Source organism: Oryctolagus cuniculus, chromosome 6 (genome assembly GCF_964237555.1).
Source record: "Oryctolagus cuniculus chromosome 6, mOryCun1.1, whole genome shotgun sequence".
Classification (NCBI taxonomy): Eukaryota; Metazoa; Chordata; class Mammalia; order Lagomorpha; family Leporidae; genus Oryctolagus; species Oryctolagus cuniculus.
The window spans coordinates 87400326-87414794 of NC_091437.1; the positions used below are offsets into that span (position 1 = coordinate 87400326).

At 41.3% G+C, this 14469-nt stretch overlaps 1 protein-coding gene across 4 annotated transcripts in view; it reads right to left on the reverse strand.

Annotated features, from left to right (window-relative positions):
- Positions 1 to 1314: 1314 nt before the first annotated feature.
- LOC127490574 (protein adenylyltransferase SelO, mitochondrial) overlaps positions 1315 to 14469 on the reverse strand; it is a 98593-nt gene continuing 85438 nt past the window's right edge. For 3 of the 4 annotated variants that reach the window (XM_051843798.2, XM_070075089.1, XM_070075090.1), the window contains one exon: positions 7190 to 7345. In XM_051843798.2, coding sequence (XP_051699758.1) covers positions 7270 to 7345 — 76 coding nt within the window. In that variant the 3' untranslated portion in view covers positions 7190 to 7269. Of the gene's footprint in view, positions 1580 to 7189; positions 7346 to 14469 lie in introns of those variants that run through there. The other variant, XM_051843799.2, reaches the window with a different exon arrangement.

Sequence of the window (14469 nt, forward strand, 5' to 3'; positions counted from 1 at the left end):
AAGAGAGAGAGAGAGAGAGAGAGAGGTTTTCCATCTGATGGTTCACTCCCCAGATGGCCACAACGGCCGGAGCTGCGCCAATCCAAAGCCAGGAGCCAGAAGCTTCTGCCAGGTCTCCCAAGTGGGTGTAGGGGCCCAAGGACTTGGGCCATCTTCTACTGCTTTCCCAGGCCATAGCAGAGTAACTCATCACTTCATCTCTTTAAGAAGTTTCTGAGACTTGATTTCATAGCAAGTGAGTAATAGGGCACTTGGGGCGTGTGGATGGCCAAGGCATGGCCCATGGCTTAGGCAGATGGTGCTGGAAAACACACTACTTTCTCACCCACTTGTATCTCTTATTGTGAACCCTCATTTCTATTTGTATTTTATCATGATTGAAATTGAGTACATTTAACCCTTTGTTGTTCTTTTTGAAAAGTTTTTGACTCATTTTTATTGATCATTTTTTGTGCTTTATAACGACACATACATTTTTTTCCATTTTGTATATTGCTCTATGTACAACTTACCGTCCCTTCAATAGGACTTGTTGATATAAATTTCTAGGATTATAAAATGAAATGCAGGTTTATAAGAAATAAAAAATGTGGGGCCAATATTTTGGCATAGCAGGTAAATCTGCCGCTTGCAGCGCCAACATCCATATGGGTGCAGGTTTATGTCCCGGCTGCTCCATATCTGATCCAGTTCCCTGCTAATGGCTGGGGGAAGCAGAGGTAGATGGCTCAAGTGATTGGGCCTCTGCCACCCATATGGGAGGCCTTAATGAAGCTCCTGGCTCTGAGCCTTGACCTGGCCCAGTCTGGTCATCCTGGCTATTTGGGGAGTGAGTCAGTGGATGGAAGATCCCTCTCTCTCTCTCCCTCTCTCTCTCTCCACCCCCCCCCCCTTTCTCTCTGACTCTGTTTCTTTCTCTGTAACTCTGCCTTTCAAATGAATAAATAAATCTTTGAAAAAATGAAAAACATAAAAGCAATGAATTTTGATGGCTAAGTATGCTGAAAATGATAAGTACAAGATGCGTAAGCATTATCCTATAAATGTAAACTCTAAACATTAGAAATGTATGCATTGATTTTCAGCATGGTGTACTGACGGGCTGAGCCGGGCATAGAGTAGGAACTTCCTCATTTCAGCTCTGTGTTTAGATCACTGTTTACTCAGCAAGTAGTTTTTAATAATAAGCATATTATTTCCGGAATTTCTTTATCCTTGGGATTGAAATGCCTCCATTGACAATTCTGAAAGGGAATAGAAAAAAGGAGGCCAAGGCATCATAAGACAGATACAAAACTTTATTCTGTGCACCGTTGTTCAGTTCTAGATGTAAATGCCTGTCTCATATATTATGCAGAAAGTTGACTCAGGTCCCCAGAAATAATCTTCTAAGCGCTATTTTATTTATATCTTTAAATTAAGCTGAGCATCAGGAATTAAACTGTCTAGGAGACATATGAGTGTGACCAGAAAAGTCCTGCCGGTTCTCAATTTCTGTATCTTCTTTTCCCACGGGATGAGAAAAATGTCTCTTTGAAGTCTGAGCCCTTGCAGCTATAAAAAGCTCTTTTGTAAAGATCTATGAAGAAAAACAGAAATTAGTGTCTTCTTTAGTCTCAATACTCAGCTTCATCTTCTAGGACAGCTGGAGGGCTGTGACTTCTCAGTACCTGCCCAGTCTCATCTCGCAGGCCATTCTACCTTCATGCACTCCTGCGGCTCTCGGAAATGCCTATCAGAGCATTCAGTTCCTTCTGTCCCCAGTTAGACTGAGAGCACTATAAGCCCTGGGGGATGAATTTTGTTTCTCCTCATGCCTAAGCATCTTGCACAGTGGCAGGGCCATTGTTGAACATTAATGGAGATATGCTAACTAGTATATGACCATTGAAAAGGCTTCCCTAAAGATTATTGCCAGGAAACCAGAGATGAACATTATCAGGATTACATATTAATAATGCATGTTTCTAAATACAGACTTCTTTTTCTTTTTTAAAAAAAGCTATTTATTTATTTAGTTGAAAGGCAGAGTTTCAGAGACAGAAAGAGACAAAGAGAGAGAGAGAGAGAAAGAGATCTTCCATTTTCTGGTTAACTCCCTAAAAAGTTTGGCTAGGGCTGGAACAGGCTGAAGCTAGGAGCCAGGAACTCCATCTTGGTCTCCCATGTGGGTGGCAGGGGCCCCAGATCTTTGGTCATTTTCCAGTTCCCCTACAGCGCATTAGCAGGGAGCTGAATCAGAAGTGGAGCAGCTGGGACTCGAACTGGCACTCAAAAGGGGTATCAGCATCCCATGTGGCAGCTTGACCTGCTGTACCATAACAGCATCCCTTATAGTAATATAATTTTAAAATCTCAGGCTGGCGCTGTGGCACAGCAAGTTAACGCCCTGGCTTAAAATGCTGGCATCCCATATGGGTGCTGGTTTGAGACCCCGCTGCTCCACTTCCAATCCAGCTCTCTACTTTGGCCTGGGAAAGCAGTAAAAGATGGCCCAAGTCCTTGGGCCCCTGCCCCCACGTGGGAGACCTGGAAGAAGTTCTTGGCTCCTGGCTTCGGACTGGAGTAGCTCTGGCCATTGTGGCCAATTGGGTAGTGAACCAGCAGATGAAAGACTTCTCTCTTTCTGCCTCTCCTTCTCTCTGTGTGTAGCTCTGACTTTATCTCCCTTCTATTTTCTTTTTCAGATCTTGCTTCATCAGACTGAAAATTCTGAGGCAGGTTTACAGAAAGGAGAGACACTGTACCCTGGACAGCAGTGGTGGTTTAGAACCATGGTCAGTAACACATGCAGCCCCAAAACCAGCTCCCCTCTTACTTTGACATCTTGGCCATGGCCTCCCCAAAGGGAAGAAAACACGTCTGAGTGTTTGGCTTAATGTGTGCCTAGTCCCTTGGCCAAACAGGTCTAAAGTTGAATGGATGGTATAGAGACAGGAGAGGTGGTGCAGCAGCTCCCCAAGAGGGAATGTTGATCTTATCTCCTATTTGGAAAGCCCTTGGGCACTATAAATATAGACATCTATTAAGCCATGGCTGTACTATTTTATTCTGTGTGTGGTTAGCTTAAATTGATTGAAATGTGATTTACAGATAGGTTGATTCATCCCAACATATTTTTCAATGCATTCCAAACTAATCATTAGAGAACAATGACTTTTTGGGAAATTGAAATATTCATTTATTATGTCTACAAAAATGGACATTAGATTCTATGAAAAATGTGAGTTCTGAAAGTTGTTTTGGTGCAAAATCTTCCAATTTAAAATCTAAACTGCTTGGATGGGGTTTGGCATAGCACATAAAATGCAGCTTAGAACTCACAAATAGGGAATGTCTGAGTTGGAGTCCTTGCTCCACTTCTGATTCCTGCTAACATGTACCCTGGGAGACAGCAGGTGTTGCTTTTAGTTTGTGGATCCCTGCCACCCATGTGGAAGACCTTGATTGAGTTCTGGGCTCCTGGATTCAGCACTGGCTGTTGTGAGCACTGGGGGGGATAAATCAGATGATGGAATGCATCTGCCTCTGTCCCTTGCTTTCTGTCTCTCCTCCTTTAAAATAAATGAAAACAAAATAACATAATATAATAAAAATCTGACTTGGTAATTTTACATTAAAAATTGGTCTTACAACCTCAGAATTGAAGAATGCAATGGAAACCTCAACTGCTCAACTGATTTCTGGTTGTCCAAAATAAGGCAAATGTCATTGCAGTAATTCACAGACCCAAAAGACCTACTTAGGAGATCTTTAAGCTCCCAAGGAAACTAGCTATTCTGTATCAGTTCCACATTTAACAAATATATTTAACATTTTTTAAAAAATCTTCAATCTAGAGAGATATTTGAAAAACTGGCATCTAAAAGTATCCATATGTGATGAGTGCATTCATATGTGCGTATATATAGATGTTATCTCTACATCTTCATGACTAAGTATAGCTCTCCTCATTCATAAAGAGATAAAATGACATTACTGTTTCACTGGCACTACATCCTGCACAAAATTTAACATGATTTCATTGTATTATCAAATGTAAGTATATAAAGAGTATAATTCACATTTTGTGTGGTAGAATTTAGCTCAGTTTCACTCCCCTTGAAATGGTACAATGCATATAGTAATGGTTTTCAGTAAATGCAGGGAATTAGGTTGAGGTCCATCTAAATATAAATCCAACAAAATCCTTCAAAAATTACACTACCTGCTTTCCCCAGGAACTATCCTTGATCTGGTAATGCTCATCTTTGTGTTGAAGAAGTTTTGAGGGTGAATTAATGTTAGTAGTGGTTGCCTGAGCACTATTCTTACACTGATTGGCTTCCTCTGATCTAACTTCTCCTAATTGGCATGGGGAGCAGTCAGGATTCTTTCATGATTTCACTTAGATGAGCATATCATAGTTAAAGTAATGTTAACTCTTTCTATAAGTAACACTGGTCACATAATCACCCTCTGCATGTTACTTCAATCTATGAAGGGAGAAATAATGAAGTCATCAGTGGCAGCCTCCTGTGTAACTACACATCTGTACGTAGACAACTGTCTGTATAGTTAGGGGAACAAATGATCTGCATTATGCCCAATGCTGTGTTTAGGTACAAAGGACAAGGCAGAATGAAGGCCTTTAAAACCTATATCGATCTCTGTGAAACCGTTTTAAATAAACATCATAAAATCATTCAGAAAGAAAAAGTCAGGGTCAATATTTAAAATCGATACATAGCAATTATTTAGCTTTTAGTAATGACCGACATTCCTGCTTATAGTTTTTCTCTCCAGCTCTCTGACTTTTTTAGGTGAAAGTCTGATTTACTTAACCTTTCAAGAGCCCTAGAGCAATTACTCTTGACTGTCTAGTAACTGGGACTGAGTCTGAGAGAGCACAGATGCTTGTCTGGGAACATCATTTTGGAGGATGTAGCTATTGAGCTACTTCCCAAATAAGGAAACACACAAAAACATTTGTATGTCCTACCCGAAGACTAATAGGTCCTACTTATTGCCCCCTACTACGCTAATTACACTGCAACTTCAACATTTGTATCAGGATAAAAAGAGGAATTAGATGGAGCACGGAAAGCAGTAAGCGCTGAAGAAGCTTCATTGGCAAATGGAATAGTACACAGCAGAGAGAGAGTGTAGGCAGCCACCCAGGTTAGTGTAGAGACACGAAACAGCAGCAAAGGGGCTGCTACTGCTATCTGTGCTGTAGTTTGAATGTAATTTTGGTTCTAATCTCCTGAAGTTTAGTCTCTGAAGTCTTATGTAAATGATACTAATGGGGTGGGGAGTGGAGATTTAAATCAAGTAATCCAATTGTGGTGTTTAGAGGTGGGGCTTTTGGAAAGTGATTAAATTGGATTCAGTCCTCCTGTGGAACCCCCATGACCCATGGTGGCTTTATAAGGAGCAGAGAGAAACCACACAGACAAATGTGCACTCCTTGTCTCTGTCCTGTGATGCCCTGTGCCATGCGGGGACTCTGTCAGCAAGAACACCATCACCACAGACTGAAATACTGGGGTCTGACTTATCTCAGAATGGGAGCCCAAACAAGCATAATTTCTTCATAAAGTTATGCTGCCTCAAGTATTTCATTACACTATGAAAAGACTAATATATGGTGTGGGGAGCAACTGGGAGCAACTCGGACTAGACTAAGTTACTGGAATTAAGACTTATTCTATGCATCTGCTCTCCCACAATATGGCGCTGGGAGAGAAGAAAACAGCTTCTACGCAGCTGCCTCTTGCCAGCTTGAGTGATGACCTCCAGGAGCTGATCCTGCTCCTGATTGGAGGAGAGCAGCGTACTCGGCGTGTGGGCAGCCGAGTTAGGATTGGCGGAGGAGGACTATAAAGGAGGAGAGAGACGGCATGCACCAGGAACATCTAAGGGGAACATCTAAGGGGAACACCTGTGCAGCCCCTGAGAGAGCCAGCCGGCGGTGTGCCGCTCCCCTGCGGAAGTGGGGAAAGTGGCCAGGGGGAACCGCCCTTCCACGGAGGTGGAAGGGTCAGTAGCCAACCCGGGAAGAACCAGCAGCAAACCCGGGGAGGGCCGAGCAGACGAAAGAACAGCGCAGGGTCCTGTGTCGTTCCTCCACGAAGAGGGGGAGCGACAATATGGGACTTGCTCTGTGGTGTCGTGGGTTGTTATCACCTGTTATGCCAGTATCCCATATGGGTGCCAGTTTGAGCCCTGGCTGCTCCTCTTCCAATCTGGCTCCTTGCTAATATGCCTGGGAAAGCAGCAGCAGATAGTCCAAGTGTTTGGGCCACCTCACCCACCTAGGAGACTTGGAAGAAGCTCCTGGCTTTGGCCTGACCCAGCCCTGGCCCATGTGGTCATTTGGGGAATGAACCCACACATGGAAGATTCTCTCTCTCTCTGCCTTTCCTCCTCTCTCTGTAATCTGCCTTTCAAATAAAAAAAATAAGTAAATATTTTAAAAAAGAACTAAAACAGTGTGAAAGAGGAAGAGATTTGTGACTTGTAGGAAAGAGATTCCTTTTGTGAAGGCCAGACTGAGAGAATCAAGAACATTTATTAAAAATGTTTTTTACTTGATTACTAGAGCTAATCATTTTCAAATGATTATTAGAGCCTGGGTAGAGTCTGGAGAGGAAGGAAGGGGGTGGTTGAATAACGCTGTCAGAAATCCCAAGTTCTAGTGTTCTACAGCTCAGTGGGGGCAATTATAATCCACAATAAACCGGCGCCGCGGCTCACTAGGTTAATCCTCCGCCTTGCGGTGCCAGCACACCGGTTCTAGTCCTGGTCGGGGCACCGGATTCTGTCCCGGTTGCCCCTCTTCCAGGCCAGCTCTCTGCTGTGGCCCGGGAGTGCAGTGGAGGATGGTCCAAGTCCTTGGGCCCTGCACCCCATGGGAGACCAGGAGAAGTACCTGGCTCCTGCCATCGGATCAGCGCAGTGCACCAGCTGCAGCGCGCCGGCCGTGGCAGCCATTGGAGGGTGAACCAACGGCAAAGGAAAACCTTTGTCTCTCTCTCTCACTGTCTACTCTGCCTTTCAAAAACAAAAAATCCACAGTAATGGGTTATATGGTTCTCAAAGAGCAAGGAACAGGGACCTGTGAGGCATGTTAAGCCATCAAGATGTATTTTGTGTGATTGTTCTTTGTAATTTTCCAAATTTCCAGACTTTCAACAATGAGCTTGAATTATCTTTATTTTAAAGTTATCACTTTTCCCTCAGTACATTGTGGTTGAGTGACATGGTGCCCCCTACACATCTTCACTCCTAAACACAGGAATTCTTCTGGCCTTCAATAGTGTGAGGGTCTACTCCATGGCTGCCAACCATTTCCACATAAGAACTGAAAAAGACACAGGGAATTACTTACGACCACCTCAGAATAACATGCCGCAAATGTAGATGGAAAATAATCCGTAGGAGAAAAGGATTTGAAGAAATTTGTGAGTTTTGCAGCATAGGGGATTGTACTATTGTCCTTCAAATATTTCATGGACAATGTCTATGATAAAAAAATCTATTTCCAATTTTTTTGGTTTAAGCTCAAGTTTCAATTTCATTTTCTATAAACTTTTTGAAGTTCTCTCATATCTGAAGGTTTCTAATTAATAGTCCTTGTAACTATTCTTATGAAATTAATTCTGTGGTTTCCATTTTCTAAAGTGATTTCCTCTTGGGTTTGCATCTGTCTTTACCCCTGGAGTATTTTCCTGTGCTTAGAAATGTAGTGTCAGGATTAGCCTTTAAATGACATTGATGTAGTTTTCATGAATGCCAGCTGTCCCTGGGCCAATTTATCACAAGCCTACACAAAGTAAATGTGTAGCAAGCTTAATATATTTCTGAGAGCATTTTTGTTACTGTGATTAGCTGTTTCATGGCTAATCTCTTAGCTACTGGGATCCATCCATGTGGATGAATATAACTTCTTTCAACCAGTGCTCTGTTGGCCTGACAACTACCTTAAAAATCCCTGTGCTTCTTAGGTCAGTGTTTATCCAATAGAAATGCAGCAGGACTGCATATTTTACCTTTATGAACATTAATTAAAAATTATCAAGCATTTCAATTATTTCATAGGACCTTTAGTTAGTGCAATTGAGTAATCTTATGTGGAGTCTTCTTACATGTAGAAGATAAAGGTATTCAATTTCTAGGGTGAAGCCTATGATGCTTTTTTACCCCGTTGTTGAGAGTTAGGAAAGAATCTGGTATACGTGATTTAATATTAAAAGGAAGTGAACTAGAAACAGACACTCACATGGGAATTTCTTCATGCTGCATAAGAAGTCTGATGAACAGAAACTATATCTAACTTGAACTCATATCGGGGTCTCAGAGGGGGCCCACTGGGTTTCGTTGATAATACTAAGTGCCATAATATAGAGAAAACTCATGCTTTGGGGATGTACACAAAAGGGGTGACAATGAATTTGTGTAAACATTTTTGTTAACAAGATGCAGGGAAGGCGAAGAGGTGCTAGGAGCCTTTCCTAAATTATCTCAGTTTCTTGAATCTTGAAATATGAGAACAATGATTACCCACCAGGACACGAAAGTACATAGTGAAGAGACAGAGTTAATGTCATCCTGTTATTGAAGTACTTGTAATAGGTCTGGGAAGTGGGAACTTCACATAGGAACTGGTTATTAACAGAGTGATTTGGAAGATGGTAAAGTCACAGTAGAGACAAAGGGCTATGCTTTTAATCCTAAGTTTCTCCTGAGATAGAGACTAGAGTCCAGCAATCCTATTAAGATTCACTAACAATGTTTTGTGTTAGAAACTTCCAAATATCTCCCCTTCTCAGCTATTGACATCATCTCATTCATTCCTGAGAATATAAAAGCATCAGCAACAAAAGAATCACTACATATTCCCACCATTGAATCAAATTCCCTACATGCCCTACACTCATTTTCTCTTTTTTTCCTCTTTATCATTGCCTCTGCACCCACCTGTGTTGATCCCTCAACTTGTGCTTTAGACACTTCGCTTCTGGCCTACATAAGATCATGCTTTGTAATCATTCCCTCTTTCTTATGGAAATTGTTTTGTCTCCCTAATTGATCATTCCAGTGACACACAAACATGCTTATTTAATATTTTTTACTTTTCATACAACAAAAAATAATATCTGATGGTCCTTTGATTCTTCGTTTTTCTGCACTTATGATTTCATTCTTTGGTTTACCTTGAGAGCACCTGTTGTCCTCTGTCAGTCTCCAAGTCCTGCTCTTCCAATCTTCCTTCTAAAAAGTATTAGGGAGATTCCCTCCATACCTGACTATTAAATGGTTTGGATTCAAGACAACAGAGACTTTTGTTTGTTTTGTCAAAACCAGAATTTTTATTCCCCCCTTCTTGACTTGTTTGAATTCTTAGTAGCATGTGGCCCTGTTCCTCATGCCTGCCCTGTTTGAAACGTCTTGTCTTCTATGATGTCACTAAATTGGCTCGTCTCATGCTTCCTCGTACCCAGCTCTGTTTCCGATCCTCTGGTGGCTTCCCTGATCCTTCTTCACATGCGAGAATTCCTAAGCCCAGGTCTGTCTCCCCTCTGCTTTTCTCACTGTCCTTATACCCCAGGTGCTCTCACTGAGTCCCTTGGCTTTAGATACCCTTTTATCTAGGATGGTGTGGGTGTCTGGCGGAGACTTCTTCCCGCCTCTGGAGGTGACAGACTGGTGCAGAGATTTCAGCTGAGAGAGCACAGTGCCAATAACAATCTTCCCAACTTCTCCAGAGCCAATTTCTCAGCAATCCTATATCTGTCCTGACATGATGTCACAGGGTCAAGAGAGTTGGAACCATTTTCCCATCAAGAAAGTTCAATGAAGGACTGAATGAGGAAGACTTTAAGGGAGAATGCAGGGATTGTGAGGCACTCAAGCTCCTTCATATAAATTTACAGAAATCTTAACTATCCAACCCCACTACTGGAGTCATTCATTATCTGAAAAGTGGTTCGACTTTAGGGGGAAACCTCCAGATAGCACTTGATTGAGGAGTGAAGGCACAATCAGCAATGCTTAACAAGCAGTTTAGTATGGAAGGATTAAATTTGGGCATTAACTAGGGGCAGGTTTTACCAAAAAAGAAAGTATGCGAGACATTGACAGGAGCTGCTATTCTTTGGTAGTCAGAGCCAAGTCCTCTGGAGCCCTGTTCTATCGTGATAAGTCCTATACCAGGTGTTCTGATGGGCAAATAGGGCAGTACTCAGGCAATATAGATGTTGGCCTCTCTGCACTGAGGAAGTTTTACGTGTTGTGTAACTGGCATGTTTATACCCCATCTCATAATTCATTTTGTGCTCAGTCTGACCCTCTATGTTCTTTATTTCTGCCAGCCCACAGAATGCAGGATGTAACTCCAGTGAAAAAGATGTAGCCGGCGCCGCGGCTCACTAGGCTAATCCTCTGCCTTGCAGCGCCAGCACACCGGGTTCTAGTCCCGGTTGGGGCACCGGATTCTGTCCCGGTTGCCCCTCTTCCAGGCCAGCTCTCTGCTGTGGCCCGGGAGTACAGTGGAGGATGGCCCAAGTACTTGGGCCCTGCACCCCATGGGAGACCAGGATAAGTACCTGGCTCCTGCCATCGGATCAGCGCGGTGCGCCGGCTGCAGCGCGCCGGCCGTGGCAGCCATTGGAGGGTGAACCAACGGCAAAGGAAGACCTTTCTCTCTGTCTCTCTCTCTCACTGTCCACTCTGCCTGTCAAAAAAAAAAAAAAAAAGAAAAGAAAAAGATGTAAGTATATAATATGGATTCATAACGAGAATGGTGGAGAAAAATAATTTTTAAAAATGATAAATATAGAAAGCATTTCAGATGTGATGTTCTGTTTCGTTATTGTTGTTTGTGTTTTCCACTTTTATTTTAGTTAAAGTCAATCCTGTCTTCTATTCATCACTACCTGATACAGTTTAATGTGATTATACTCTTTCCTAAGGCATTAGCCCCTTTTAATGTGAATCAGTCACTTGAAGGGCTGGCATTTTTCACAGCCATAAAGACACGCCTTGGGATGTCTGGATCCGGTTTTTGAGTGCCTGAGTTGGAGCCACAGCTCTATTCTTTATTCCAGCTTCTTACTCAGAAGAACCTTGGTAGACTACAGGTGATAGCCCAAGGACTGAGTTCCTGGCTCCTACTGGTGGCCTGGTTCAGCCCCAAATGTTTCAAGCATTTCAGCATTTGGGAGATTCCCATTCTCTCTCTCTCTCTCTCTCTCTCTCTCTCTCTTTCTCTCTTTCTCTTTCTCTCTCTCTCTCTCTCTCTCTCTCTCTCTCTCTCCATGCCTGCCTTTCAAATAAATCATTCGATGTTTTACAGGATTTGCTTATCTGACAGCAGGCATATTTCTGAGAGTTTATATAATTTTGAAAATGCAGAACTTATACTCCTTTATCTGTGCTGCTTTTCCTTTTAAAATATTATGGCGTCTCTGGTAGTTCATGAATTGTGTTTGGCGAATCCCTTTCTATTGAATAAAATTTGCGATAAGTACATTTCGTGACATTCTAGGATGGTATTTATAATATGGCATGGGCTGAGGGGTCACCACAGTATGGTTATCTTATTTTATGTCAAGGAAATCTGACCTGCGGATCCCACTGTATTTTTGTTCCTCACTTCCCCTATTTGGTTCTTATCTTGTCCAAGACAGGAGGAGCTTCCACCCCAGGTCCCAGGTGACTGCCTGTACTCTTGAAGTCACTGTGATGTTTAATCACTGGGAGGCTGCTCTTTGTGCTGACAACTGAAGTGTCATTATGCATCTTGAACTGTAGAAGGAGTCAAGAACCATGAACATTCAGGAATAATAGGGTTTTCTCTTTGTAGGAATAGGAAGACCTGGAAGTCCATCCAGTCTCAACTAGTAAGACACCAAAGAACAAGAAGGGTGGGTGAGGAGGAGGAGGAGTCCATTTGATGCACCACTAAATGGGTTGGATAGTTGACTGATATCTTTCTTTCTCTGGAGGAAATTCCAGGCTTCTGTTCCATTGCTGGGCAGTGATCTCCTGTGTGTCTTCCCATTGGAGCTTTCCTATGAGGGTGAGTTATAAGCAGAAATCATCTTGTTCAGCAGGGCTGGTTGGGGTTGGGAGCTTATTTGCATGTGTGTCCTACAGCACAGGGAGCCACGCATTTCTCCAATGCTTGCTGGTCTCATATAAAAAAAAAAGGTGACAATTGCTAGAAACTTTGAACAGATTCAAGGGATCTCTTCAAAGATATAGCCTATGGAAGAGGAAAATAGTTTTTTAATAAAAATGAAGATTATATATATTTTATATATATAAAGTTATATATAAAGTATACATAAAGTTATATGTGTTATATATAAAGTATATAAATATATATAAGTGTATATATAAATATATAAAGTATATATACTTTATATATATATAGTTTTTCAATAAAAATGAAGATAATTCATTGCAAATCAAGTTTTCTGGTAAATAATGAAAACAGGAGAGTAAGTTTTGTGACTCATTTACTATAAAGCATCAGTGAGATTTGTAAATAACTGCACAATTCACCAGCACAATGTTAATGACTTACTATAATTTACTATGTGGAATTAAGATTAATTTAAAATAGTACTATCACACAGTCCTTTGTAGCAGAATTTACATTATGGTATGGTTTCCTCTTATTTAGAAAATCAATGCCCTGAAAAAATGTATAAATAATTTATTTTGCTAGCACTTGTCAACCACACTTTTTAAAGTGCAATCTAGTATATGAGAAAGTGCTAGAAGGAGCAAAAGGATTCAATCAGTGTCGATTGAGTTACTGATGGACATCAGTTGAAATGCTGTCACCTAGGAAGGTATAATTTACATATACTTAAATGTGTGATTAGTTTTAAAGAGAGGGTTATATTCAGGTTGAGACATTTCTCTAAGAACTGCTAAGCACCTGACTTTTGTGCATTTCTGAAAAATTTACATTTTAAAAGCTAGTGTATGCTACTGCATATTTTATCCTTTGAGAACAGAAAGATATTTGCTGTAGTACCATGTGGGCAGGGAATGAGGACATCATGATGGGTGATATGAATTTGTGCTGGCACATGTATGTCAGTGGATAGACATAGGTGTTCTGGTGTCATTTTAGAGGCTGAATTACTTGTCCTTAGAATTTTTCACATATGTATGTTCTTTATTTCTTTTTTTTTTTTTTTTTTAGATTTTCCTCTAGAAAATCTCTTACTGATACATGGTGTAGAACATTTTTAGGACAAGTATACTGCAGATTAGAAAATGGGTAACTAAAAGAGGATGGTCATTCATAGAACTGAACATTTGGCATTTCTGATCACCATTCCCAGCATCCAACTATTTTTGACTTAAGAGGAAAACAAAGTAATAAAATGAATTGTTGTAATTGAAATTCTTTGATTTTGCATTTCATTGCACCCACTGGTTTATTCCCCAAATGACTGCAACAGCCAGGGATGGGCCAGGCACCAGGAACTCCACTCTGCTCTCCCACACAGGTGGCAGGATCCCAAACATTCAGACCATCAGCTGCTCTCTTCCAGAGCACACCAGTAGGAAGCTGGATCAGAAATAGAGCAGCCAAGACTCTAACCAGCACTCCAATATGGGGTGTTGGCATTGCAAACTGTGGCTTGGGGTGCTTTGTTACAATGCCAGTTACTAAAACTAACATGTACAAAGATGATTAAATTATCTTACAGAAACTCTAATATCTAAAAGTACGCTACCACTCATTGGATAGATGAGAGTTCCTGTGGTCAGCACCTGAGACTGGCCTTGAGTCTGTGAGAAGTCAAACTTTATATTATTGTGTCTTCAAAGTCTCTTCAAATGCATGAATATTTTCTATTACAATTTATGATAATCATGGAATATAAAGTAAAATATAATAAAGTATATAATTCTAATTTTGTACAGTAAAATTTCATGCTACATGATTTTACCATACATTTAAAACACCAAAGTGTCTTTTCCCTGTGATCTATTCTTTAAATTTTTCTTCCACCTGCAGACCAGAGTCTGTGAATGGGAAGGATTATTTTTACACTTCCAAGATTCTAACATTTTGGGAAATATCAATTCTTCACAAACTGAACAATGATCTCTTATTAGTTGTGTTGCCTACACCTGAATTCTGAGCTTTCTGTCTCATAGCATCCGCAACTTGAGCCTCCTACACAACAACACCCTGGGTTCCCTCTCCATCCCTTCTGTCCTCATTTCTTCTTCTCCTCTCTACTTTTTCCCCCTGTTGCCCTGCCATGTTTACCATGCTGGTATAGTCACTAAAGAGCAGTCCTTCAGTTCTTACTTGAGCATCCCTTTCTTGTCTATCCTTTCATTTCTCTCCCACCCCACCTTCTTTCTTCTTAGTCTTATTTTGCAGGAAATTGTTAAGACATTGCACAAGTCTATGTTGGCTTTTTCCTCATTCCTTCTGCTTTTGTTCCT